The sequence below is a fragment of the Diceros bicornis genome, chromosome 2 (genome assembly GCF_020826845.1).
Source record: "Diceros bicornis minor isolate mBicDic1 chromosome 2, mDicBic1.mat.cur, whole genome shotgun sequence".
NCBI lineage: Eukaryota > Metazoa > Chordata > Mammalia > Perissodactyla > Rhinocerotidae > Diceros > Diceros bicornis.
In genome coordinates this window covers 82,873,603-82,900,374 of record NC_080741.1, presented here as the reverse complement: position 1 = coordinate 82,900,374, position 26,772 = coordinate 82,873,603, and the positions used below count along the sequence as shown (strand labels likewise).

Sequence of the window (26,772 nt, the reverse complement as noted above, 5' to 3'; positions counted from 1 at the left end):
TTCTGGTGACTCTAATAATGAAAGAGAAAGAGGGGGAAGTCAAGCTGGTGATAATATATAAAACTCAGCAAAAATTCAGTCTTTGGAAAAAGCATTATCAATTATACCTAATTATTATGTACAGTCAGCCTGACTTCTAACCACAGTAAACTCCTGTTTTCTTGGGATCCAAGCACCCTGTGCTTTACTTTTAATTTTTCGTTAGTATTTTTATAACTTTCATTATACAAATAGTACATTTTCATTACTGAAAATTTTGGAACTATGGATGAGCAAAGTGAAGTTCCCTGTGTTGTTCATTTTGAGCCTACAGAATGACATAAAGGGCACATGTGTCAAAACCTTATTCAAATAAACTCTTTTCAGAGTCAATACCCAGGGCCGGGACAGACTTAGCAAACCTTCTGCAGCTCTTAGTGCTTTCCAGTGAACGTCAGTGACCCTGAGGCACTGCCAGATTCTCACGTGCCTTTGGGACCATCAAAGACAGGTTAAACAATGCAAGGCCTTGATGTGGAGTTCAGAATAGATCAAATCTAGTGACAAATCAATGGTGCTCTACTGTATATGGCTACAAAGACCTCATTGCCCAGTTATTCTGGATAAGCGAGAGTTTACATATTGCTGTAAGAAGAGAAAGAGGGTGATTGCTGGCAGACACATATCTAAGGGTTGTGTCAGGAACCCTGTGTCAATATGACAGGAATAATTCTGCCTGGATTAACTCTCCCAGGAAAGTGGCAAGGTGCCATTTCTGTACCAAGAGGCGAACGTAATGTGCATGTTGAGCACTGTAATCAAGAACAAACATCTCTTGGGGCCGGCCCTGTGGCGCAGCGCCTAAGTGCGCGCGCCCCGCTGCTGGCAGCCTGGGTTCGGATCCTGGGCATGTACCACACCACTGATCAGGCCACGCTGTGGCGGCGTCCCATATAAAGTAGAGGAAGATGGGCACAGATGTTAGCCCAGGGCCAGTCTTCCTCAGCAAAAAGAGGAGGATTGGCATGGATGTTAGCTCAGGGACAATCTTCCTCACACACAAAAAAAAGAACAACTCTTAACTCTACAAATTAAACCACCCTGTTTTCTCTTCTTTGCCCATAAAAATGTTGCCTCTGTGGGTCACTTAACAGCTTTCTGCCAACAGTTATGAGTATCTATTGTGGACCAGTGCTGGAGAGTCTAAGATGAAAAGATGTGACCCTTGCCCTCAAGGAACTCATAAGAGAGGCACATAAGAAATTGGTGGTTCTGAACCCTTTTTTGGGTCACAGAACCTCTTTGAGAATCTGGTGGAAGCTCTGACGCTCCCCTCCAGAGTAGTGCACATGGGCACAGACACACAGATTTCCTGGGTAACCCAGGATGTTGATAGACCCTCTAAAGCCTATTCAGAGTGACCCACAGACCCAAGGTAAGAAACGCTGATATGTAAATAGCTGCTTAAACAAAATATTAAAGGAACAAGGGTTCACGGGAGAGCTAACCTTTGACCTGGGCCTAAAAGAGTTCTGCAGTGTGGAAGGGCATCCCAAGCAGAGGGAACAGAACCAGCAAAGGCCCACAGGTTAAAATGTCCACAGTTCATGGCACCCCAGGAAGTGGGGGTCACGTGGTATATACGGAAAGGTCCAGGTGGGGCTGGAAAGCAAGCAGTAACTGGCGACTGAGTGATGTCACCCTCGTTCCTACAAGGCATCCTCAACATTTCAGTCTGCCTCTTGGCTCACACACAATTTGTCTTTTTCCCCGTAGCAGAGGTGGGTGGGTGAAGTGTGTGAGACTTTCCTGACCCATCGTGTTGGTGGTGAATGCACGTGTCCTTGGCACCAACAAGTCAAAGGGAAGAGCCAGGTTTGTTTTAGCAAGTTCTTCCCAGAACCCACACACAAGTTCAGGGAGCAATGCTTATCGTGTGTGTTTCTTGGCGTTCAGTTTGAGCCAAGCTACTCAATGAGCATTTTACCTTTTCCATCAACCTGAACTTATCACCAAAACCGTTTAGGACCATCTGAAATGTCCACTTACTGATCATAGTATAGAAGGTGCCTTGCATGGAAGGCTAAATATTGACAGTCAACTGCACAACAAAACTCAGAAAAATAGTGATGACTTAGATTTGAGGAGAGTAGGTAAACCTGCACTTAGGGGCAAAAGTCAGTGTGGTTCTTCTGTTTGGTCTATAAGGAATGTGATGGCCATGTGTGTATGTGAAAGACCTGGAGGATTACTAACTGCGAAATATTGCAGTTGCAAGTGACAAACTGAACTCAACCTGGCTTAAGCAATTTAAAAAAAGGAATACAATTGGCTCAATAGCTAAAATGTCCAATGGTCAGTTGGCTGCAGGTACAGCTGGATCCAGGTCCTCAAGTGATGTCATTGGGACTCAGTTTCTGTATCAAGTCAGCCTTTTTCTTTTTTTTTTTTTTTAATTTTATTTATTTATTTTTTCCCCCAAAGCCCCAGTAGATAGTTGTATGTCATAGCTGCACATCCTTCTAGTTGCTGTATGTAGGACTCGGCCTCAGCATGGCCGGAGAAGTGGTGCGTCGGTGCACGCCTGGGATCCAGACCCAGGCTGCCAGCAGCGGAGCGCACGCACTTAACTGCTAAGCCATGGGGCCGGCCCAAGTCAGCCTTTTTCTATTCTCAGGCAGTCTGTCTTCTCATGGAGACATCAGCTTAGTAACGCCAGTGAAAAGAAGGCACCCGTTTCTGAAAAATTTCGTTAAAAATCAGGATAATTTTCCTGATTTGGATTACATGCAAATTCCAGGAACTGCTTAGCCCCAGCTAGGCTACAAGGACTGAAGGTGGGATGGGGTGATTCCCTAAAGGAAAACCGGGGTGCCGTTGCCAGAAGAAAGTGGCATGGGTACCAGGCAAGAAAAAAAAGTATTTTACCCTTTAATCACCCAAACTGTCTCGAATGTTCCCAAAAGGAGCTACTGCTCCTGTCTAGTAGGCAATGAAGTCTGCAAACATTTACTGGATTTCTGCAATATGCCTAGTGCCATGCTAGATATTTTCAGATCTTTCTATTCACTCAGCAAACATTTATTGACCATCTGCCAGACGCTGCACATGAACAAGCTGCACTCCCAGACCTTAAGAGCCTGGCCTACTGTGTCCCGGGCATGACGGGGGTCTGAGGGGGGCTGTGGGATGTCCTGCAGGCCATCCAGCCAGCCTGGGGCATCAGGGAAGGCTTCCCAGCTCAAGTGTCATCTTGAGATGGAAATATATTCAGAGCCAGAGAAATATGTAAGGAAAGACTATCGCAGGCAGAGGTGATAATGTGTGCAGGGTCCCAAAAGCAGATATGCTGGTGTTTTCATGAAACTGAAACAAGACCCGGATGACCCTCAAGTGTAGAGAATAAAAAGACGTGATGAGTGTTGGGTTGGACACTAAATGGGTGAATGGTATGGCATGTGAATTATACCTGAATAAAGCTGCTTAAAAAGATGTGATGAGATGAGGCAGCAGCACAGCCAGATGGCAGTGAGCTTGTAAGTCATCCCTCGGAGGCAAACTTGATGCTGGAGTGGCAGCAGAGAGCCTTTGGGAGAGGCTGATATGAAGGGATTGCTGCTGGCAGGAGAGGAATGGAGGGTAAAGTGGGCCTAGGGTGTTAGGGGGAGAGTGACATGGCAGCCAGGTCAGAGGAGTGTGGGCGTGGAGTTGAGGCCAGTTGCACGATTAACTCCTGCTTTCTTGCACCAACTCAGTGCTTTGCATAAAACACTCCGCTCTCTGGGCCTCCTCTCCCCGTCTGTGAAAAGGAGATAATACAGTGTAGCCACTTTGGAAAACAGTCTGGCGCTTCCTCCAAAAGTTAAACGGGCCGGCCCGGTGGTGTAGTGTTTAAGTTCGTGGCGCTCAGCTTCAGTGGCCCGGGTTCACGGGTTTGGCTCCCAGGCATGGACCTACACCACTTGTCAGCCATGCTGTGGCAGTGACCCACATACAAAATAGAGGAAGACTGGTGCAGATGTTAGCTCAAGGCTAATCTTCCTCAAGCAAAAAAGAGGAGGATTGGCGACAGATGTTAGCTCCGGGTGAATCTTCCTCAGGAAAAAAAAAAAAAGTTTCCGTATGATCCAGCAGTTCCACTCCTAGATGGATATATACCCAAGAGAAATGAAATCATTTGTCCACACAAAAACTTGTACACGAATGTTCATAGCAGCATTATTCCTAATAGCCACAAAGTAGAAGCAACCCAAATGGCCACCACTGATGAATGGATAAATAAAATATGCTACATCCATACAATGGAGTATTATTCAGCAATAAGAAAGAATGAGGTGCTGATATAACCTGGGACACAGATGAACCTTGAAGCATACTACACGAAAGAAACTAATCATGAAAGACTGCATGTACCATCCTATTTTTTATGAAAAGTCCAGAATAGGCAAATCCGTAGAGACAGAAGGTAGATTAGTGGTTGCCGGGGGTTGAGGGGAGGAGAATGTGGAGTGATTGCTAATGGGTACAAGTTTCTTTTTGGGGTAATGAAAATGTTCTAAAATTGAATGTGGTGATAGTTGCACAACTTTGTGAATATACTAAAAAATAGTGAATACTACACCTTAAATAGGTGAATTTTGTGTATGTGAATTATATCATTAAAGCTGTTAAGGAGGGGAGGGAACATAGGCCCTTGGAAGCTGACATTGAGATCTCTCATGATCATGGCTATGAGAGGCTTTTGTAGGCTATCCAGACTGCAGATGGGGGGCATCGAGGAGACCCCTGCAACTGCTGGGTGCAGAGGGCTCTCGGGTCAGCCAGTGTGTTCCTGAGCCTGTCCTGTGCTTTAACCCCCAGTGCTGTCAACCCTCCTGCTGACCCTGCTCTCACTTTGGTCCCACCTCCCTTCCAGGTGTCCTGGCTCTGCCTCACTGGAGACAGCCTGGGAAGATCAGTGGGGTTCAGAAACCTGGCTTCTGGGGCCGACCCCGTGGCGTAGAGGTTAAGTGCACGAGCTCCGCTGCTGGTGGCCCAGATTCGGATCCTGGGCGCGCACTGACGCACCACTTGTCAGGCCATGCTGTGGCAGTGTCCCACGTAAAGCGGAGGAAGATCGGCGCAGATATTAGCTCACGGCCAGTCTTCCTCAGCAAAAAGAGGAGGATTGGCATAGATGTTAGCTCAGGGCTGATCTTCCTCACAAAAAAAAAAAAGAAAGAAAGAAAGAAACCTGGGTTCTGTGTCTGTGCCCCTCCAAGGTGGGCTAGTACCCAATAAATAAAACATTTTATTCCTGCAGTTAGCTCACACAAGGCACAGCCAGCCCTATGCAACCTTTTCCTTTCTCCTATTTCTTTGTGAATTTCTTTTTCATTTTTAATTTTTTATTATGGAAAATTTCAAACATGCGAGAGTGGAGAGAGTGGTATAATCATGTAGCTATCACCTTGCTTTAATAATTGTCAATATTTTGCCAATCTTTCATGTATCTTCCAAACTCACTTTTTTTCTGGAATGTTTTAAAAGTAAATCCTAGGGCCGGCCCCGTGGCTTAGCGGTTAAGTGCGCGTGCTCCGCTGCTGGCGGCCCGGGTTCGGATCCCGGGCGCGCACCGACGCACCGCTTCTCCAGCCATGCTGAGGCCGCGTCCCATATACAGCAACTAGAAGGATGTGCAGCTATGACATACAACTATCTACTGGGGCTTTGGGGGAAAAAATAAATAAATAAAATTATTTAAAAATAATAATAATAAAATAAAAGTAAATCCCAGATACAATATCATTTTACACATAAATATTTTAATAAGTACCTCTAACAGATAAGGAATTTTTTAAACATAACTCACAATGCCAATATCTCACCTAATTAGACATTCTTTTTTTTTTCTTTCTGGTGAGGAAAATCAGCCCTGAGATAACATCTGTTGCCAATCTTCCTCTTGTTTTTTTTTTTTGCTTGAGGAAGATTGTCCCTGAGCTAACATCTGTGCCCATCTTCCTCTGTTTTGTATGTGGGACACTGCCACAGCATGCCTTGATGAGCAGTGTGTAGGTCTGCACCCAGAATCCAAACCTGTGAACCCCGGGTCGCTGAAGCAGAGCGCGCGAACTTAACTGCTACACCACCAGGCTGGCCCCTAGACGTTCTTCAGTATTTTCTAAGGCTCAATCCACGTTCAAATTTCCCCAATTATCTTAAAATGTACGGTTGGTTTGTTTGAATGAGGATCTCAATGAGGCCCCCACATGGCATTTGATTGCTGTGTCTCTTAAGTCTCTTTTATAACAGTTTCTCCTCCCCTGCCTTTTTTTAAAGCCATTTCTTTGTTGGAGAAACCATGTGTTTGTTCTGTAGAATTCCATGAGTCTTTTTTGAAGTGTTGTTATCTGGATGGGAAATCAAATCTTCAGATTGTTTTTCACTTCAAGGAAAGATTAAGGAGAATAAATTAGTGATAGATGCATAGAAAAGTAAGCAAATAAAAAACCAAGCAATACTTTCCCCAGGTAAAGCAGAGCGTCTAGCAATGGCATTATAATCACAGTACACTTCTTGAATCAGCTTGAACAATTGTTCACGATTCTAGTATTGTAAGTACAGAATAATGATATAAACAAAAGCAGGACAAGAAATGTGGAACGTGATATGAGTTAAATCTTCATATTCCTTAGTAGTAGTCAATAGGTAAAATCTAAAACTGAAAACATAATCAACATTAGCAGTGTAAGTCTGACGCTTAAAAAACAGATATAAAAACTGAAGAAATAGCCAGAAATGCCAGGAAGAGTGGAGAGGCATTGGCAGTAAGAGGGGATGGAATGGGGAACGGCTGATTTTAAAGTCTGTAAAGATATATCTTCTTAAAGAGATGAGGTTCAGCCAGCTGGTGTCTGGGGAGGCGACACTCGGAGAAAGAATGAGTTAAGACTCCAGGACCCCTGAGGCCTAACGTGGCTAGTGTGGGGAAAGAGTGGGACTCGCCGTGCCCTCGGAGGCCAGGACGTCTGGCACAGCACAGAGAGGGTGCGCCAGGCTGCACGGTCTCCCACCTGTTTCACCCTTTGTCTCTTCGCTCGTGCCTGCCACAGTGACCAGCCAGAAGGAAAATGCCAGCCAGCCGTCCGGGGCCTTGTCTAAGGAGAAGACTTCGTCATCGCCAGCCACATCACCTTTGCCTTTTCCTTCCCTCTCCCTTTCCTTGGGAGTTTCCAAGGTACTTTAGGGTGGGAGCTCCCAACCCTGTTGGTTTGAAGTCCCTTCAATAGAGATCCAAATTGGAGGCCTATTTTCTTAGACTCAAACTCCTAACACAGCAGGGGCCACCTGGCAGGGCTGGGGTTTTCATCTCCCCTTCTCTCTCTGAGGTTCTTCCAGAGGGGCAGGATGGTGTCATCACTATTAAGAGCACTGGCTCAAAAGTCAGACTTGTAGCTTGGCCTTTTATTTGCCGTGTGACTTTGAACAAATTACTTAACCTCTCTGAGCTTCAGCTTGCCGGCTGTAAAATGGAGAGCATAATAATATGTAGGGTTGTTGTGAGGACTTAAAAGGAAATAATGCATGTACGGTAGCATAGCTCCTGGCAGTCTGAGTGCTTGGTAAACGGAGCTATTGACCGTCCCCATATGCTTGGAATCATCCCCTTCCCTCTGTCCCAGAGTCTCCAGGATAATACTGGGAGCCCCTTTTGGAGCCAGGGTGCCCCCCACCTATGCCTGGCACCCCCTGTTCCCCGCTTACATTCCCCTCCACCCCCAGCCAGTCTCCTCTTTCCACAGGATCAGCTTTCATCTTGGCCTCTGGCCAAAGGGGCCGTGATCTCTCTTGCCTTTGTCTGGACTCTCAAAACCCCTACCAGTGGTTTGGAAACACAGTGGAACTGGGGCTCCTGGCTCTGAAGAGGGCAGCCAGGGAGCAGCCAGATGCTGTGGGGACCTGGGGGGTTGGGCGCTGTCAGGCCAGTGAGACTTTGCGGGGGCGCGAATGGGGTGGTCCTAGCACACACATCTGCCCTCCTCAGGGGAAACTGAGGAAGGGAACCAGGCCAGCTCTGAGCCTGCTGTGGGAATCTCGACATCTCCAAAGGCGGCTTACCAGAAAGTTCACAGGAGACAATGAGAGGAGGAATCTGGACCCCTCAGCTTCTGTAGTAGGCCCCTAGAATTGCCCTCCCACCAAGACTGCCCACGGGGGAAAAGACATAGGTCCCTCAAGGGAAATTAGGATGCTGTCAGGAAGAGACGTGGATCTTGGACAATGCCCCCAAATGCCAATTATCTATTATACATAGAACCAAGATCCAGATAACTTCCCACAAGATCAGAACTGGCTAGATCTAACAAGATAAAATAAACAACAAACAAATGTCAAATTCTACATTGAAGGTCCAGAAACCAACTGCTCACAAAGCGATGGGGAAGACCTAGTAGATCAATTCTGGGCAACAAAGTGAAGTGGCTGCCGGAAACATTAATTCAGTGTGAGGCCATATTAATGGAGGAGTAGAATCTAGGAAAGGGGAGGTGAAAGTTCAGCTTTATTCCCAACTGGCTTCAGTTCCAAGAGTCATACTTTAAAGGGGACATTGTTGACCTGGTAAGAAGCAAATAGAGGAGAGATGTCACAATGGTGAGAGCCCAGAATCCTGTCCTTTGAGGAAAGGCTGAAAGAACTGGGAGTTTTTGGCCTGGAGGGAGAAGATTCTAGAGAAATGAGAGATGTACAATTCAAAAGAGATTCTCACAAGGAAAACAGTAGAGCTGGTCAGACGATATGGGGAAATGGGAAAAGCCCGAACTCTCTCCCAGAGTCGGAAAAGCTGGATGCAGACTCCACCATTTACCAGCTACTCAGGACCGAACACTCTTCAAACTGCAACATGTCAGACACGACTGAGGGCTGAGTGTTGCCTTTCTGTGAGAGCCAGAAAACACTGGGAGAGGGATTTCAGCTCAACTCTAGGAAGAAGTTTCTTTCTTTTTTGAATAAATTTATTCAAAAAGTTCATTTATTGTTCTTATCTCTGATCACAAAAGAAATACACAGTTGTGTAGAATATTGGTAAACGGAAAAGCAAAATTAGATAAAAAATCATACAACCACTATTTACCCTCCAATATTTAGAGATAGGATAGATAGATAGGCAGGCAGAGAGATAACAAAAATGAGATCAAACCAATAACTGTCTGAGAGAATCAAGAGTATCGGCAGGTAAAGTTGCGTGTATTGGCATGTAAGGATGTTTATTGCAGTATTGTTTCTAGTAGGAAAAAAAAGCTGTAAATCACCTGAGTGCCCATCAGTAGGAGATATTGGGAACGTTTGAGTGAATGACAGTGCGTCCACACCATGCAGTAGCATGCAGCTAGTTGAAAGAAAAGGGTGGAGTGGATATGTATTGCCTTCAAAATGTTTCCAACGTCTATCACTTAAGGCAAAACAAAGTTATAGAATAATATGCATAGTATGATCCCATTTTTCTAAAAAGAAATGCATGCACGTATGTGTTTTTATAAGCAAGGAAACAGTATGGTGTTAACAGTGGGTCCATCTGGGAGCCAGAGTTGGAGAGGCCGAGGGTAAGACAGTTAATGTGTTATTTGAACATTTCTGTGTTGCTCGAAGTGGGATAGTTAGCGTATATTATTTTTATAATTTGAATGACTGAAATTTACATAAAAAACAATCTACCCTGGAAGTTTCTCCATGCCATTAAAGTTTCCACATCATATTTGATGACCATGTGTATTCCTCGTGTGGATTTCTCTTAATGTACTGAACCTAGAGGGGCACAGTTAGTACGTCAGGAGCTGTCCAAAGAGGGACCAGGTGCGTTTTGACAGTGTCTAGCAGACCCGAAAATGTGCAGACCCATAGATCTAACCATGCCTCGCGTAGGAAGTCATCTGACAGGTACACCAGTGCATGTGCACGAAGATGTCTATGCAAGAATGGTCCCTGCGTCATTTATTCCTGCTAGCAAAAGGCTAGAAACAACCTATGCGTCCAACCTCCAGGACTGGATAAATAAAAATTACAGGCGCACCATATGCTGCAATTCTCACCAGCGAATACAAGAAATGAGATGGATCTGTAGAAATTTACATGGAAAATGTGCCAGGATATATTGCAAAGTGAAGAGAAAAAAGGCAAGTTACAGAAAAATATGTACAGTATGATCTCATTTCTATTTAAAATGCATATGTGACTGTGCCTCGAACAAGATCTGAAGGACACACATCAAGTAGGCAGGATTTGTCTATAGGTATATATGTATGTATCCCTATAAGGAAATAGGTATAGAGCTATAAAGGAAGTGAACTCCCTGTCCCATGAGGTATGCAAACAGAGATTAGCTGCCCCATTTTCAAGGATGCTGCGGAAGGGATTTCCATGTCCCTTGGAGGTGACCTCGCTTCCCCGGTTAGCCCTGAGAATTTCTGAGAGAGGGGAGGTCAGGACTGGGAGGAGAATCCACCCCTAAGGGGAAAGGGTTAAGCGAGGATGGCGCTCCTGTGGGCGGGCTCCTCGATCGGCAGCGCCAGGCTCTGTTAGCCAAGTCTGAGCATCTCGGAGGATGCGGCGCAGAGAGCGGCTGCAGGGACGCGCGCAAGGTGAACGCGGGGCTGCCGGCGTGGCGCCCAGGTGAGGAGCTGGCCGAGGGAGGGGGCGATGGCAGAGTCCTGGCCGGGAGCATGGCCTGCAGCCCGCCTCTCGGGCGCGAGCAGCAGGGCCTCCAGCAGCGCCCACCCCTACCCGGGATACTGCGGGAAGGCGCAGAGCCAGGGGAGAGGAGACCGAGGAGGAGAGGTAACCCGATATGGACCAGCTCCTGGAGGCTGCCCTGCGGCGGCCTGCGCCCTGACCCCAGGCCAGCCTCTCCGCAGTCCCTGGGGCAGGGAGATACCCCCCACACCCCACCAAAAAAAAAAAAATCTCTCCAGCAGCGGAACCTAGGGCTGGGCAGCCCCCTCCTTGTCCGCAGATGCCTACATCTCTTGGATTGGGGGTGGTGAGCAGATGGTATATGCTTATCACTGAAGGCCCAACTCAACCGTCTCCTCCTCTGCAAAGCTTTTTGGACCTCCTGTGCGAAATGAGCCACTGTGGGTTTCACAATGCTTAGAATGGCCATGTGCTGGCTGTGTGACCTTGGGCGGGTTGCTCAACCTCTCTGAACCTTGGTTTCTTCCCCTATGAAATGGGTATACCAACACTTGCTTGTGTTGCGGGGTTTGGATGAGATTGAGGATGTGCAGCTAAGCTTAGCACAGGAGCCTAACTGGGTAAGAGCTGGATGCAGGAGCACTGTTATTAACCAGTACCCGTGTTAGTGGCCTTTCAGGCCTTCCCCTCAGCTCACCACCACTCCCGACACTGGAACTGAGGCTTCTCTTTAGGTCCCCAGCACCTAGCCTGGGCCAGGAGCAGAACATGGGGCTCGGTGAATGTTTGAGAAATGAGCTCACGAGGCTATAAGGCAGAGTCTAACTCAGTTTCGGGGATGGGTTTAAAGGGTCTTTGAACCCCCTGAAATTGTCCACAAGTTTTGGTGAACCTGCGCATTTTCCTGGGGAGAGAGCCTGGAGTTTTGTTTGTTTACCATTTTTCACATAAAGGTTTATTTTAATTGAAGTATAGTTGATATACAATATTACAGGAGTTTCAGGTGTACGATATAGTGATTCGACATTTGTATACATTATGAAATGATCACCGTGACAAGTGTAGTAACCATCTGTCACCATACAAAGTTATTACAATATTATTGACTATATTCCCTATGCTGTCCATTGCATCCCCGAGACTTACTTATTTTATAGCTGGAATTTTGTATCTCTTAATCTCCCGCACCTATTTCACCCATCCCCGCACCCCCTCCCCTTCGTCTGGAGTTTTCATCGGCTTCTCAAGGTGTCCGTGAGCCACCAAGGGTTAGGAGCAGGGAGCTTTGGGCACGGCTGCTTCCTGGAGGGGAAAGGAGCAAGGCTTCTGCCCCTAAACACACGCAGGCCTCGCTCTCATGGCCGCTGTCCCCCTTCTCCTGGCCGAGGGTCCCTTCCTGCCTCCCTGGCTCAGCTAGGGACTCGCAGAAAGAGGAACCTTCAGGGAATATCCACCTGGAGCCAGGCGTATGTGGGGGGCTGGAGACAAGAAATGCAAGATGCAGACACAGCCCTTGAGAAGCCCCAGGCTGGGGGGCAGAATGGAGACAGGAAATTATTAGACTGGGTGACCAGGGTGACGGCAAGGCGGGGGGGGGTGTCAGAGAAAGAATATCTAAACCGAAACGAGCCGCCGTCATATCCTGCCTGGATTTCTGCACTCTCTCCCCCTTTTACAATACTTCTCGGACCTTGTCACTCCCATATTTACCATCTCCATTGGCTTCCTGTGATGCTGAGAATCACATCCAGGTGCCTTATGTGGTTTACGAGGCCCCTTGTGGCCTCTTCCTGATTTCGTCTCCCTCTGTCACTCCTCCTTCAGTTGCTGTGCTCCAGCCACGCTAGCCTTCTTCTTGCTTGAACTCACTCATTCCTGCTTCAGGGCCTTCGCACTTTCTGTGCCCTCTGCCAAATGCTTTTCCCCCACGTCTTCAGTGGCTGCCTCGTTCAGCGTTTAGCTTAAATGCCACCTGAGAGAGGCCTTCCTGGCACCCCTGTGTAAAGCAGTCCCCATCCATCTATGTCCTAACCTGTTTTATTTTCTTCATAGCTCACCTTATTTGAAAGTATTCACCGTCTGTCTCTCCCCTGGAATGCCAGCTCTGTGAGGGCAGGAATCTTGTCAGTCTGGTTCACTGCTTTCTCCCCAGGGCCTGGCACACAGTATGTGCTCAAATTATCTGTTGAACTAGTTAGGGAGGCTGGTGGGAAAGAAAGCTTTTTGGACAAAGGGAAAAGTAAAGGGCTCTAATGCTTACTGAGCTCCTTAATATGGGCCTGGCCCATAGTGTGTTTTGTTATGAGGGTCTTATAAGAGCCCCTTTGAGTGGGGTACTCATTATACTCATTTTACTGGCGAGAAAACCATGATGCAGAGAGAGAGGTAAAGTAATTCCCCCAGGAAATGGCCAAGCTGGGATTCAAACCAGGGTCCTTCCTCAAAGGCAGTGGCCTGTTCCTCTGCCTCTCCACTTCTCTGATATTTGAGCTGGGCCTTCAACAATAGGATTTCAGCAAGTGAGGGAGAAGGGAGAGGGCATTCCAGGCTGAGGGAACAGCAGGAGCAAAGGCCTGGGGCGTCGGACAGTCCAGAGGGTGTTGAAGGATGGGCGAGCAGCCTGGTGTGGTCTTGGAAAGGCAGGAGAGGAGCTTATATTCTCTCCCGAGGGCGGTGGAGAGCCATTGGAGGTTTTGAAGCAGGGCAAATGGCGTGACCAGAGATGCAGTTTTACAGGGTCACTTTGGGCAGCATGAAGAGGTTGAGCAGGAAGGCGTGGGGGAGGGGCAGCTGCTTGTGTCACTCTTCTTTCTTTCCCACCAGCCCCCTTTGGGCAGCCGTGGGAGCCCCCAACCCTCACATGTCACCCCCTCTCCTTTTTGTAGGCTCATCCGGTGAGGACTGGAAGTTGAGGGCTCTGGGCTCAGGCATCCGAGTGGACCATGGCCCCCAGCCCATGGGGCCCTCTACGTGGCCTCCTGCCACTGTTGCTGCTGCCGTCCCTGGGCGCTGGCCCTGCCCTGGGCTGGGGCCGTCCCAGACCACTTGAGGACTCGGAACCACAGCTGCTCCCAAGAGCCCACCCCAAGGGTCCTGTTGGCACAGAGCCCCAGGCCTTCACCTTCCTCTGGGAGAAGCCCAGAGATGAGAGCCCCTGGAACTCCAGTGTCCCCCAGGTCCCTGCTGAGGAGGCACCCGAGAGGCCAGCAGACTCTCCCCTGGGCCCAGCCCTGCATGGACCTAAAGCAGCCCAGGGGGCTCAGAGAGAAGGACTCCTAGTAACTGATGACCTCCAGATGGCTCGAGGGCCGAGTTCTCAGGGCTGGACAGGACCTCCTGACTCACAGGAGCCTATGGAGCAGGAAGCACCAGCCCCGCCCCCAGTGGGCCCCCCCCATCTCACTTTCATCCCCACGCCTCCCAGACCCCAGCTTGGGGTAGCCACAGTTCCTCCCTCTCCAGGGGAGCCTGGAGGCCAACTGGGAGGGCAACCCCCTGGAGAGGAGGGTCTGGTGGCCAAAGCCAAGACCAGGGTCTCAGAGACATCCCCCTCGGCGCACCAGGGCCCTCCGCACGCTCTTGTGCCCCACTCCGGCACTGTCAGGAGGCCGGCGCTGGAAGAACAGGCTGGGGGTGAGGAGGACTTCCGAGAGGCAGCTCGAGGTCCTCTCTTCGTCCAGCGGCATCCAGCAGCCCCTGATGTTGGCTCAGTATCCCCGGTTGAGGCGGCGTCCTCTCGGGAGCCTGGGTCCCAGCCAGACCTGGCAGCGGCCAGAAGCCTTCCTCCTGCTGAGGAGCTGCCAGTGGAGCTCCCTGAGAAGGCTGGAGGTGGGGACACCTGGGAAGTCAGTTTTTCAAGTCCCTCACCCAAGCAGGCTGACCTCCCTGACGTTACGGGCTCACCAGGACCCCAGCTCTCAGGTCCCCCAGCCTCAGAGACTTCTGATGGGCGGCCCAAGCCAGGTGGGTATCAAAGTGAGAGTGCTGAGCAGGGCTGGGAGGAGGCAGCGTTCCAGGATGCCCCAGTTTCTCTGTGCCCTCTGGTCCCTCTGGGTCCCGGTTTCCTCATGCTGACAAATGAGGGTGATGGTGCCACCCTCCTGGGAGATGAGACTTTGGAGACCCCTGGGTGGTCAGGCAACGTGATGACTGCTTTTATTATTTCAGCGAGAGCAGCAACGAACGGAGCAGACCCCGTCTCCCCCCAGCGGGTGAGAGGAGCCGTGGAGGTCCCAGGTCCCCCAAAGTCCCTCATCCCTGTCCCCTCGGATCCTGGCCCAGCTACAAACCGAACAGAGAGCCCTATGGGGGCTGTGCAGCCAGGTGAGGGCATGGCTGGGGGTACTCTGTCTAATAACTAAGAACCTGTGTGAGGTTATCTGTGGGGGGCGGGGGGCAGTGAATAGGGACAAACACTCTCTTAAAGGAATTGGCCAGGATCTCCTTGAAACCACTTAGGATAATAAACACTCACTGGGTACTCTAGGAGAAGTCGTTTGCCCTTTGGGGGCTGGAATAGTCTTCAGTGTAACATGGGGATGTTTAGTGCAGTGATTCTCCAACTCCTGCAAATCGCTGGAGGAGCTTTCTGATACGCAGCCCGTGTTGAGAACTGCTGGTATATTATTAATAAAAATGATAGCTCACATCCATTTAACACTTACTGGGTATTGGGAGCTCTGCTAAACATTTAATCCTCACCCCAGCCCAGTGAAGTAGGGGCTGTTACCATCCCTGTTTTACAGATGTGCTTGGGAAAGTTAAACACCTGGCCCACTACACTAGAGAATGATGGAAAATCAGAAACACTTTTCAAAGGGCGATTTTAATATTGTTATTATTGCAGATGAAGCCGAGGAGTGGTCGGGGCGCCCCCAAAGCCATCCCCCAGCACCCCCAGTCCAGGCCCCCTCGACGTCACGCCGGGGCCTCATTCGGGTCACCACGCAGCGTGCCCTGGGCCAGCTACCCCCTCCGGAGCCCTCAGCCAGCTCCATGGCATCAGCCCCAGCCTCCAGCCCCCCGGCCAACGCCACGGCACCCCCCCTGCGCTGGGGTCCCCTGCGGCGGGTGCTGAGCTTTTCCTGGGAGCTGCACGTCTATGGGGTGGGGGTGCTCTTCCTCCTGCCCGCCTCGTTGGCACTGGCCTCGCTGGCAGCCGCCCCTGCGGGGTCCCGGCTAGCACTGGTGGCTGCGGTGCTGGTGCTCCTAGCGTCGGCGCTGCGATCCGCCTACATGCTGGCTGACCCCTACGGCTCGCAGGCGCGGCTGGGCTTACGCGCCAGCCTGGTGCTCTACAACCTGCCCTTCCCCTTGCTGCTCACTGCGCTCGCTGCCCTGACCCTGCTCGGCCTGGGCGCCGGGCTGCCACAGCAGCTGCAGAACCCGCTCCTGCTGGGAGCGTTGGCGTTGGCGCACGGTGTGGGGTTGCTCACTGCAGACCTGCTGTCCGCCAGGCCTGCACTCAACCTCCTGGCCCAGGGCTTATCGTGCGCCTGGGGCGCGGTGGTGGCTCTGGGCACACTCTGCCTGTGCCGTCGCCGCCTGCTGGACGGGCCGCGGAGCTGGGATACGAGCCCGGGCCCGCGGCTGCTGGCCGTGGCGGGTGCGCTGGGGCTGCTGGCCAGCGGCTTGCAGCTGGCGGCCGCGCTGTGGCTGTACCCGGGCCCAGGCCGGGTGGGCCGCTTCTCGTGGGCCTGGTGGGGTGTCCACTTTTGGCTGCGCCTGCTGGAGCTGACATGGGCGCTCGCCATGGCGCTGGCCGCCGTGGCCGCCGCACGGCCCAGGCCGCCCACAGAGCACGCTTGCTGGGCTAAGCTGCTGCGCCTGGCGTGCCCCCCGCCCTCGGGCAAGAGCGAGGTGCCGGAGCGGCCCAACAACGGCTATGCGGGGCCCAGCGGCGTCGGCCCAGGTAGCTTGGACATCAGCAGGAGCCTCATCCGCAACCCAGCGGAAGGTGGGCCGCCTGCCACGCCCAATTCAGACGCCTGGGGCTCGGCTGCGTCGCTGGGCCATGGGCCCCAGGGTGGCCCGCGACTGTCCCGCAGCAGCGTGGGGCCGGCGCCATCGATGAGCGAGCTGGACCTGCGGCCGCCGTCACCCATCAACCTGAGCCGCAGCATCGACGCCGCGCTCTTCCGAGAGCACCTGGTGCGAGACAGCGTCTTCCGGCGCTGCGGCCTGCGCGGCCTGGCCTCCCCGCCGCCCGGGAGCGCGCTGCGGCCGCGCCGGGGCAGCCACCCCGACGCCGAGCTCGACGGCGCGGGCTCTTCGCTCCTCCGCGGCCGCTGCCGGTCGCTCAGCGACGTGCGCGTGCGCGGGCCGGTCCCACCACACGTGGTAGACGAGCCTGACGCGGCGGCCTCCGGCAGCTCAGCGGACAGCTTCTCCCGGGGCTCGCTCAAGATCAGCTGGAACCCATGGCGCCATGGGCTGTCGTCGGTGGACAGTCTGCCCCTAGATCAACTGCCTAGCACAGTGCAGCTACTGCCTGCCCCCGTCCCTGCTCCTGCTGGGGCCGGGGAACCCCAGAGTGAGGCCCAGCCACGCTGCAAGCCCGGGGACTCCCGCAGCGCCTCCAGTGACACCATCGAGCTCTGAGGGGTCTGGGACGCAGGACCAAGGCCCCGCCCCACCCCCACCCCCGCCCACTATGTTCGTAGGGCATGGCCGACTGGGACCTTGAAAAACTGGCATTCCCGGGCTTCTGCCTGACTGCAGCCCCCGGACACTGCTGGGCATGAACCTCCTCTCCATTTTTTGTTTTTTAAAATATCTCTACTTTTTTCAGCGGGTATTTTGCACAGAGGCCGTGACTTACACGGAATACAGGGTGGACGTGCACAGATTTGGGTACGGGGAACGAGGTTAGTGCCCCAAACACCCTTCTAGACTCTCCGTGGAGAGAGAAGTCTCACATGTCCAGTCTGACTGTCCTCTTTGTGCCAAAGAAATGAACCCGTAGGACTTCGCTCCTGCCTGCCTCTGGCCACCCCAGGATCCTGTTCAGCTGAGAGGTAGGAGGCCCCGCCCCCAGTAACTCCAAGTCCTGTGTATGTTGGGGAGGGCAGGACTTCCAAAGGAAAGGGCACTCGACCCTTGGTGGCTTTAGAAATAATGGCTTCCAATCTTTTATGGAACATCTAAATGTTGTGCAGTTTTCAGCTCTTCACATTCATCACCTTACTTCGTTCTCATATTAAGCCTGAGTGGGAAGCATGATTGTGCCCATTTTATAGATGAGAAGAGTGAAGTTCAGAGATGGAAGTCATTCGTCCAGGGTCCTTTGGCAAATGATAGCTGGTACAGAACCCAGAAAGTTCCACTCCTAAGCCTGGTTCCTCCATCCCCCTCCTCCTAACACTGCTTCAGGGCCAAGCCTCTCCTCTGCCCTCCTTCTACTGCTCCTCCATCAGGGTAGCACTCAATTTCCCAGGGTTTCAGAAAACTTCCCCAAGGTGGAGGCTCTCAGGAGCTTAGGCCGACCCATGGGGGTTGGGGAGCAGCTACTAAGACTGAAGCTTCTCCATTTTCCAAGACCTTTATTTCCTGAGATGAATAAATAAATCAGTGGCTGAGGGGTGGGGGTGAGTACAGAATAGGAGCTGGCAGCATGCAGCTGGCAGGAGGGGGCTGTAATGGGCCCACCCCTGCAGGGACCCCCTCATCCTGGGCAGGGGCCAAAGAAAAGACACCTTTCTTTTTAAAAATTCACACACATTGTGAAGCCTGCCCAGTGCCCCCAGGCCTAGATCTCATGGCATCCACCTTTAGGGCTCCTTTCTCACCCCAGGGGCCTCACCTGCCCAGGCCTGGTGCCTGGGCTGCTCCGGAAGGTGGGTGGGGATGCTTACCCCTCTATCAACAATAAAGCAAGCTATCCCAAGTGTCCAGGCAAGAGAGAGGCCCCATCTCGGGGGCAGCCTGGGTGTGGCAGGATTATCTGCCCTTGATGAAGCCCTCCAGCACACGGTCACTGCGCTCTGACAACCAGTAGCCAGTCATGGCCGCCACAGCCCCGATGAAGATGGCAGTGAAGACCAAGTCGCCCTTCGCGGCCAGTGTGGCCAGCGCACAGATGATGACCCCAAAGAACATCTGCTGCAGCACCACCAGCTCGTCCTCTGTCATCTCCGAGAAGAAGCCTGCCGACTCTGAGGAACAAGGGAAGCACCTGTCACTCCCCACTGCTCCTGGAGCCTCCCGCACACCTGATCATCCCTGCCACATGCCTGCCCGGCGCGCCAGCACACGATGTCATTTACTGCTGAGAACAACTGTGAGGGGGCATTTGTCCCTGTCTCACTAAATGGGAAACTGAGGCTCAGAGAGGTGAAGAGGTTTGCCCCAGGCCACGAGGTGGGCAAGTTGGGACAGAGTGTGTTATGTGGACTAGCTCCAGAGCCAGACTGCCTGGATTTGACTCCCACCTCTGCCACCTGCTTGCCATGTGGCCCTGGGCAAGGTGCTTCATCTCTCTCCATCCTGGCTTCCACCATGTAAAATGGGGATGACAACAGTACTTACAGCCCTGGATTTGTTTTAGGGTGAAATAAGTTAATACATGCAACATGCTTGGAACAGTGTCTGACACACGGTAAGAGCTGTGGAGGTGGTCACTCTTGTCATCATTGTGAGTATCCTTCATCTCTCCACACCCATGGCTTACAACAGCTCTCAGCGGCCCAGGGCAAGGACTGGTCCCATTGGACAGATAAGGAAAGAGGCTTTGTGGGGTAGAGTGATTTGACACCAAGTCTGATTTTCTTTCTACCCCGGGAGGTGTGATGCCACCAAAAGCCAGCCTGGAGATCAGATGTGGGGTGTGTGTCTCAGTGCAGCCTCATGGGTGCTGGTGGTCGGGGGGGGGGGTGTGAGGCAGGGCCTGTAGCTCCCTGCAGAAGGCGCTTACCTGCCCTCCCCCTGGATGAGCACCTCCCTTCTCCAGGGTTCTGGGGGCCAGGATGGGGCTCACCTGGGATCTGTTCCTTCACACAGACGCTCTCAATCTGTTTGTAGCCCTGGGCACAGATGCAGCGGTAACTGCCCTCGGTGTTCTCACACTGCTGGTTCTCTCCCGGACACACCTCGGGCTCACACTCATCCACATCTTGAGGGAGCGAGGGGGGTCAGAGCCCTGACTGCCAGGGCAGCACCTGTAGCACCCCTGACTCCACCTCGCTCACATCCTGACACTCCCCTCTGCCCTTGCCCAGGCAACCTTCTGCCCTTCCGCCCTTCCTCCGCCCTGTCCAGATTCCAGCCCCTCTCAGTTTGTGGTGGGTAAGGCACTCCAAGGTGACCTGTGCCCCAGTGGCAGAGGACTCACCGAGACACTTGGAGCCCACCTGCTGGTAGCCAGGGCTACACTTCTTACAGCGGCCGGGCCCTGCACCCATGCAGCCCAGACAGGCCTTGGCACAATCTGGAGAAGAGAGGAGACGAGGGTGAGAGCTGTCCCTAGGCCCAGAGAAGCCCTGCTCCAGAAGCTGCCTGGCAGGTTCTGGTGCCTGGGAAGGCAGAAGTCGGGGGTTGGGGGGGCAGGCGTGGAGCAGCTCCTCCCACCCTCCCCACATCCCCTCTTCTGCAGGAGGGGACTCACCTCGGCATTCGTAGGAGCCCTCCGTGTTCACGCAGAACTGGTCAGCTCCACAGCTGGCTCGCTCTGTGCCACACTCATCGATGTCTGCAGAGAGGCCGGCAGGGTGGGGATTTCAGTCCCTGGCTCACTAACAGGGAAGCTGAGGCTAGAGCTGTTGGGGAATGGACTTGCCCAGGTTCACAGGGCGTCGCCTAAACTGCAGGCTGTCCACCCCCAGAGAGAGGGAGAGGTGCAGCAGTCTCTGGGCTGCTCAGCTACAGACTACCTTCTCCAATCTGCCTTGCAGCTAAGTGTGGCCTTGTGACTGAGTTCGGGCCAAGAGGATGTAAACAGAGGTGATGTGCTCCACTTTTAGCTTGGCCTTAAAACAATGGACTTGGACTCTTCCACGCACTTCTTCCCTTTCTCACTTCCTGAGTGCCAGGCCATGGAAGATGGAGGTGCCCGGGACCCAGCCTCAACCACGAAGATGACACCCAAGGAGATGACTGCACAGGAAAATAGAAGGAATCTGGGTCCTTGAATGACTGTGACAAGCAGAGCTTCCCTGCTAGCTGGGACCACACTTTGAGACTGTGATATGAGATAAAAATAAACCTCTCTATTCTTTAAGCCACAGTCTCTGGAGATCTTTTTGTTACAGCAGCTTAGCCTTTACCTTGATCTATATAAATAGCTAGGCAGGGCCCAAAGCAAGTCTCAAACCCAGGTTTCCTGACCCCAAGTTGAGTATCCTCATTCTCCTGGTTAACCCTTCCTCTATTTTCAAGGCTTGGACTAAGTGACACCTCCTCCAAGAAGCCTGTCCCAATTGCCCAACACAGAGCTGGATCAGGAACATCTCTCACTGTACAAAGATCAGTCTATACTGTAAGTGCTTGGCTACTTTTCTGCCTTCCCAACTAGGTTGAGATCTCCATGAAGATGGGGACTGTGTTGGTGTAGCCCAGAGATGCATGTGTTGATGGGGGACCAAGCTCAGGCCCCTGCCCACCTCCCCAGACCTAGGGCAGGGCCCCACTCACCTACACACTTGAGGTGATGCAGGGCCCAGCCCTTTTTGCACTGTAAACAGTTTGATTCCTCAGGTCCTGAGCAGCGGGCACAGGGGCCAAAACAAGCTGAGTGGAATGGGGGAAGTATGAGGATGGGCAGGCAGGCACCCCATCTCCCCTGCCCAGCACTGCGCCCCTTGGCTACCTACCCGAACATACCAGATGGCTGGCATTGCGCTCCACCTCAAAGTAGCCGAGGCCGCACTGGCCACAGGCCTCTCCCCCGTAGCCAGCCTGGCAGTCACAATGCCCGCTGCCCCCTCGAGTCCCTTCCCCTTCACACTGCCCGTAGCCACCGCAGGGCCTCTCTGCGCCCCCAGGACAGGCTGTGGGCAGACATCAAACTGGGTGAGAGAGTAGATACAATCTTCTATAGAAAGAATATTTTCCCCATGTCGTTAAAACATTTTTGGAGAGGAAACAATTTTAATGGCAACATAATATTTTGCCATAAAACTATATGAAATTTACTTAACCAATACCCCACTGTGGAACAGTTAGGTTATTTATAAATCTTTTCTTTTATAAAGACAGAATTGACCATCTTTGTCACTAATTGTTTATCTGCAGCTTCCGGAGAGATTTTTCTAAAAAGGGCTGGTAGTGGGGCCAGCCCTGTGGCTTAGCAGTTAAGTGCGGGCGCTCTGCTACTGGCAGCCCGGGTTCGGACCCTGGGCACGCACCGACGCACCGCTTATCAGGCTATGCTGAGGCAGCATCCCACATACAGCAACTAGAAGGATGTGCAACTATAACATACGACTATCACTGGGGCTTTGGGGAGAAAAAGGGAAAAAATGGAGGATGATTGGCAATAGATGTTAGCTCAGGGCCGGTCTTCCTCAGCAAAAAGAGGAGGATTGGCATGGATGTTAGCTCAGGGCTGATCCTCCTCACACACACACACAAAAAGTAGTTAAAAAGGGCTGGTAGTAAGTCCAGTTCCTGCCTCAGCACTGTATGCAGAAAAAGGTGGTGACAATGGAGCCTTCCAGGCAGCACCTGCCCATCCCTAGGAAGGTCACCTTAGTCCAGGGGATGGGGCCTGGTCTATTCAGGCACGGGAAATGAGGGGGTCATTTCTCAAGTAAATGATAAAACCACCACCACATCTGACTCAGTCTAGCCCCATACCTTTTCTCAGAGCCTTTCCCCACTGATTTGCTCATCTCGCCTGTGAGCAGACGAGAACTGAGGTCCAGAGAAGTTATCTGAGCAGCCTGACCTCACACAGCCAGCTAGGCGCAGAGCCAGGACTGCATCCCTGGCCTCAGCTGTCCTCTCTCATCCCCTAAGAGGAACTTGAAAAACTCACGAAGGCAGGAGGGCCCGAAGGTGCCTGAGGGGCAGCAGAGTTTCAGGGAATCTGAGCAGAGCCACTGGAAGAGGTCTGGGGCTTCCTGTTGCCTGAGGCGGGGCAAGTGACAGTGAGTGGGGCTGAGACAGCGTCAGAGGTGATGCCCACCTCAACCTCCCACAGAATCTGGGATACAACCCATCTTGGGCATAAGACCCATAGGCCACTTGACCAACGCCCTTTCCCCATTTGGCAGAAGGGTAAACAAGCTCAGAGTGAGAGCTTGGGTCCCCCAGCCAGTCCTTAGCAGATCCGGGTTTGGGAGAAGGAGCCAAACCAGGACACAGCCCCTAGCATGCAACCCCCTGCTTTAGCACCAGGCCCTGCCATGGCCCCTCCCTGGGGCCCCCACCACTCACTTGTGAAACCACCAGCTCTCCACCAGCTCCTCACTCAGCTCCAGCAGGCGATGGCACTCGAAATCCGACTTGCTGCACACACTCTCAAGCACCTCTACCAGGCGGGTCTCACTGACCAGACAGGGTGGGGGTGGTGGGAACATGCCCCACTCCACCCACCACCCTCCTTAAGGTCTCCTCTCCCACCCCTCCTGGTGCCAAGACAATGTCAAAGGAAAGGCCATAGGGCATAATGAAGGGGTACTAGTTTTGAGAGTCAGACCTCTCAAATGAGGAGTTCAACTCTAGTTGTGTTACTTTGGGGAAGTCTCTTAACCTCCGTTGAACCTCTGTTTTCTAACCTGTAAAATAGAGACAATACTTTGCCTCCAGGTTTGTTGTAGAATACTTCAGTTCCTGCATCTGCACAATGGAATATAATACCCTTGGCTGCGTAGATATGATGAAAAATATTTCATATAACAAGTGTTGGTGAGGATGTGGAGAAATTGGAAGCCTCCTACATTGCAGGTGGGAATGAAAATGGTGCAGCCACTGTGGAAAACAGTTTGGCAACTCTCAATAAGTTAAACATGGGATCACCATATGACTCAATAATTCCACTCCTGGGTATATACCCAAAAGAATGGAAAACAGGTGTTCAAACAAAAACTTGTACACAAATGTTCATAGCAATACTATACACAATAGCCCAAAGGTAGAAACAACTCAAATGTCCATTAAGTGATGAATGGATAAACAAAATGTGGTATGTCCATACAACCAAATACTATTAGGCCTTAAAAAGGAATGAAATACAGATATACACTACAATATGGATGAACCTTGAAAACATTATGCTAAGTGAAAGAAGCTAGACACAAAAGGCCACATATTGTATGATTCCAATGGAATCAGAAAATCCATAGAGATAGAAAGCAGATTAGTGGTTGCCAGAGGCTGGGGGAAGGGGAGATTGGGGAGTGACTGCTTAATGGGTATGGAGTTTCTTTTGGGTTAATGAAAATGTTCTGGAAACTAGATAGTGGTAATGGTTGCAGAACATTGTGAATGTACTAAATGTCTCTAATGGTAAAGTTTCTGTTATGTGTATTCTACCACAAAAAAAATTTTTTAAATATATACATATAATGTATTATGGATTTAAAGGTATGGCACAGTGTCTGGCATATAGGAAGAAGTGATTTAAAAAAAAAACAAGAAACAAAACAGGAGCCATTATAGAGGTGGAAGTGCCCTTAGGGCCCTCATTCCCAAATGAGGAAACTGAGGCCCACTGGTGGAAGGGAAAATGACCAATGTTACCTAATAACAAAACCTTTTATTTCTAATGGGCATCACAGTTTAATCCTTACCACAATCCTATGAAACAGGCAAAGCAGGTATTAATGTCCTCATTTTCCAGTGAGCAAACTGAGGCACAGAGAGGTTAAGTGAACTTCCTTAGGGTATAAAGGGTCATTCTAGGTCTGTCTAACTCCAAGTCTTTGCTGATTCCTTCTTCTCAATTTGACTTTGAAAAGGTAGAGAGCCTGGGGCTTGGGCCTCTCTCCTCTCTCAAGACTCTCCCTATATAATCTCATCTGTCCCAAGGCCTTATCTACTGACTATATGCTGATGACTCCCAAACTCATGTTTCCAGTTCCTACTTCTCTCCTAAATCTAACTCAACTTGGCTGTTTAATGGCCCAACATATTCAAAGAGAATGCCTGATTCCACTCCTCCCCTAAACCTTCTCCTTCCTTCCTCAGTTCTACCCATCTCAGAAAACAGCCCCACTATTCATTCACCCAGTTGCTCAGGCCCAGAACCTAGTAAGCTTCTTTTATTAGTTTTCTCTCATACCCCATAATGAATCCATCATCAAGTCCTATGAGTCTATCTGCAAAATATACCCAGAATTTGACCCCTTCTCACCATGTGCACCACTAGATACCACACTAGCTCAGGCTGCCTTCATGCCTAGACTACACACTAGCCTCCTGACTGGTCTCCCTGCTTCCTCCACCCTGGGCCCCTGTAGTCCATTTGCTACACAGCAGTGACCTTTTAAAGGTATAAATAAGACCACATCACTTCTCTGCTCCAAACCTTCCAATGGCTTCCCACTACACTCAGAATGAAATCGCAACTCCTTTCTGTGGCCTTCAAGGCCCTCTGCCTTCACCTTCTACCACTCTCCCTTCTGCTCACTCCAAACACAGCCACTTCTCAAATACACCGAGCTCAGTCCCACTCTGTCCAAATCCCCTCCCTGACTGTGACATAGCTTGCTTCTTCACTTCAGGTCTCTGTTCAAATGTCACACCTTGAACACCAGGCCTCCCACCATTCTGTAGTCCTCCCTGCTTTATTGTTCTTCACTTGATAGGTCATTATTTATCTACTTATTCACTGTCTGTCTCTTCTACTAGAAAGTAAGCTCCTTGAACATGAGGTTTTGTTTGCCTTATTTACTGCTGTACTATAAATATCCAGTGGTATTTGTTGAATAAGTGCTCCCCAAGAGTTTCTAGGCCCCCACCAGCAAACCAGAGATTGGGAAGTGAGGTATACAAACCCACCCCACCAACCCCTTACCTGTCTTTGTATTTGGACAACTTTTCTTCCTCCCAGGCAGTGTTTCCACCTCCAAAGTTGTCCCGGATGGTTCTCTCCAGGCCCTGGAAATGAAGAAAATTAGTAATAGCTAAGCACAGTGCCTGGCATGTTCTAGCACTTCAGTATTTCACCGGCCAGGAAACTGAGGCACAGAGAGGCAATCTGATCAAGGCCATACAACTAGTAAGTAACCAGGTTGCGACTTGAGTCCATGCAGATTTGCACTCCAGAGCTCTCCATTCTCAACCCCTGTGCTATAGCAGCTGGGCCCCCTCCCACGAGGCTGCTGGTGCACCCACCTTGTTGAAGCTGTCGACTAGTCCCCGGCAGGTATGACACGGATGGGGCTCAGTGGGGGAAGAAGACTGGGGAGGCGGAGACGGCTGGAGCCAGACGGGGCCTGGGAGGCTGAGGAAGACGCTCAGGCCCCAGAGCAGAGGTGGGACCAGGCCCCTCTGGGGCCACGGGGCCATCTTTTCCCAGGCTGGAGACCTGTAGATAGAGGGCATGCGGTGGGTTTCGCTGGAGGAGCCAGGCGAGAAAGAAAAGGATCGGTTCTGAGGTGCGGCGGGTCTGGGAGCCCAGATCTGTATTATTAGAAAAGGAGGCTAGACTGGGGCACGGCTGGGGGAGGGGTGATGGTCGGAAGGCAGCCTATTCTGCAATGCCAGGACGGGAATAATGTATCCTCGTCACCGTGGAGGAGGTGGCCCAGATCCTCTGCCAGGTGACAGTGGTCAGCTTACTGTTTCAGGGTCTGAATATAGGTTATTAGGGGTCTGATTAGCGGAATTAGGGAGGGTGGGTCAGACTCCAAGTATTGGGGAGAAGAGGCCGCAGGGGCGGTCTTGTGGGGAGGAGCCCGGATCCGGATATGAAGAGAAGGGGTCAGGTTCGGGGCCTGCACGCGGCAAAGGCGTATCCCACGAGCCTGCAGGGGAAGATCCGGGTCCGCCGAGGCCGCGACGGAAACAGAGACGACGAACCCGGCCCGCGGACGCCAAGTGCTCAGTCTCCCCAACGCCGCCGCGCCGCTGCTGCCGCCGCCTGCGTAAGACGTGCGACCTCCCCCAGCTCCGCAGTCCAGGGGGCGGAGCCCACGCCAGAGCCAATGGTGGCGGGCCATGTGCCATTGCGTCACTCGACGC

At 51.6% G+C, this 26,772-nt stretch overlaps 2 protein-coding genes across 7 annotated transcripts; one reads left to right on the top strand and one right to left on the bottom strand.

Moving 5' to 3' along the window:
* Positions 1–583: 583 nt before the first annotated feature.
* Positions 584–18,081, top strand: PRRT3 (proline rich transmembrane protein 3). Of its 4 annotated transcripts, none has more exons than XM_058564793.1 (4): positions 584–1,414; positions 13,536–14,613; positions 14,818–14,973; positions 15,497–18,081. In XM_058564793.1, the coding sequence occupies exons 2-4, from the start codon at positions 13,593–13,595 to the stop codon at positions 17,248–17,250; spliced, it is 2,931 nt and encodes a 976-aa protein (XP_058420776.1). In that variant the 5' UTR covers positions 584–1,414; positions 13,536–13,592; the 3' UTR covers positions 17,251–18,081. The 4 variants fall into 4 exon arrangements, with proteins under 4 accessions (XP_058420776.1, XP_058420783.1, XP_058420760.1 ...); XM_058564800.1 differs by lacking the exon at positions 584–1,414 and adding an exon at positions 10,455–10,629 and having other exon boundaries at positions 13,536–14,478; XM_058564777.1 differs by lacking the exon at positions 584–1,414 and adding an exon at positions 10,458–10,629.
* Positions 18,082–18,171: 90 nt separating this feature from the next.
* CRELD1 (cysteine rich with EGF like domains 1) lies at positions 18,172–26,691 on the bottom strand. Of its 3 annotated transcripts, none has more exons than XM_058564810.1 (11): positions 26,611–26,691; positions 25,924–26,116; positions 25,604–25,686; positions 23,023–23,133; positions 22,622–22,713; positions 21,456–21,632; positions 21,277–21,372; positions 20,252–20,335; positions 19,979–20,074; positions 19,625–19,759; positions 18,172–18,803 (listed from the first exon to the last, which is right to left on the bottom strand). In XM_058564810.1, exons 2-11 carry the CDS (start codon positions 26,095–26,097, stop codon positions 18,589–18,591), a joined length of 1,263 nt encoding a protein of 420 aa, XP_058420793.1. In that variant the 5' UTR covers positions 26,098–26,116; positions 26,611–26,691; the 3' UTR covers positions 18,172–18,588. The 3 variants fall into 3 exon arrangements, with proteins under 3 accessions (XP_058420793.1, XP_058420812.1, XP_058420803.1); XM_058564829.1 differs by having other exon boundaries at positions 26,556–26,656; XM_058564820.1 differs by lacking the exon at positions 26,611–26,691 and having other exon boundaries at positions 25,924–26,534.
* Between the last annotated feature and the right edge of the window lie 81 nt (positions 26,692–26,772).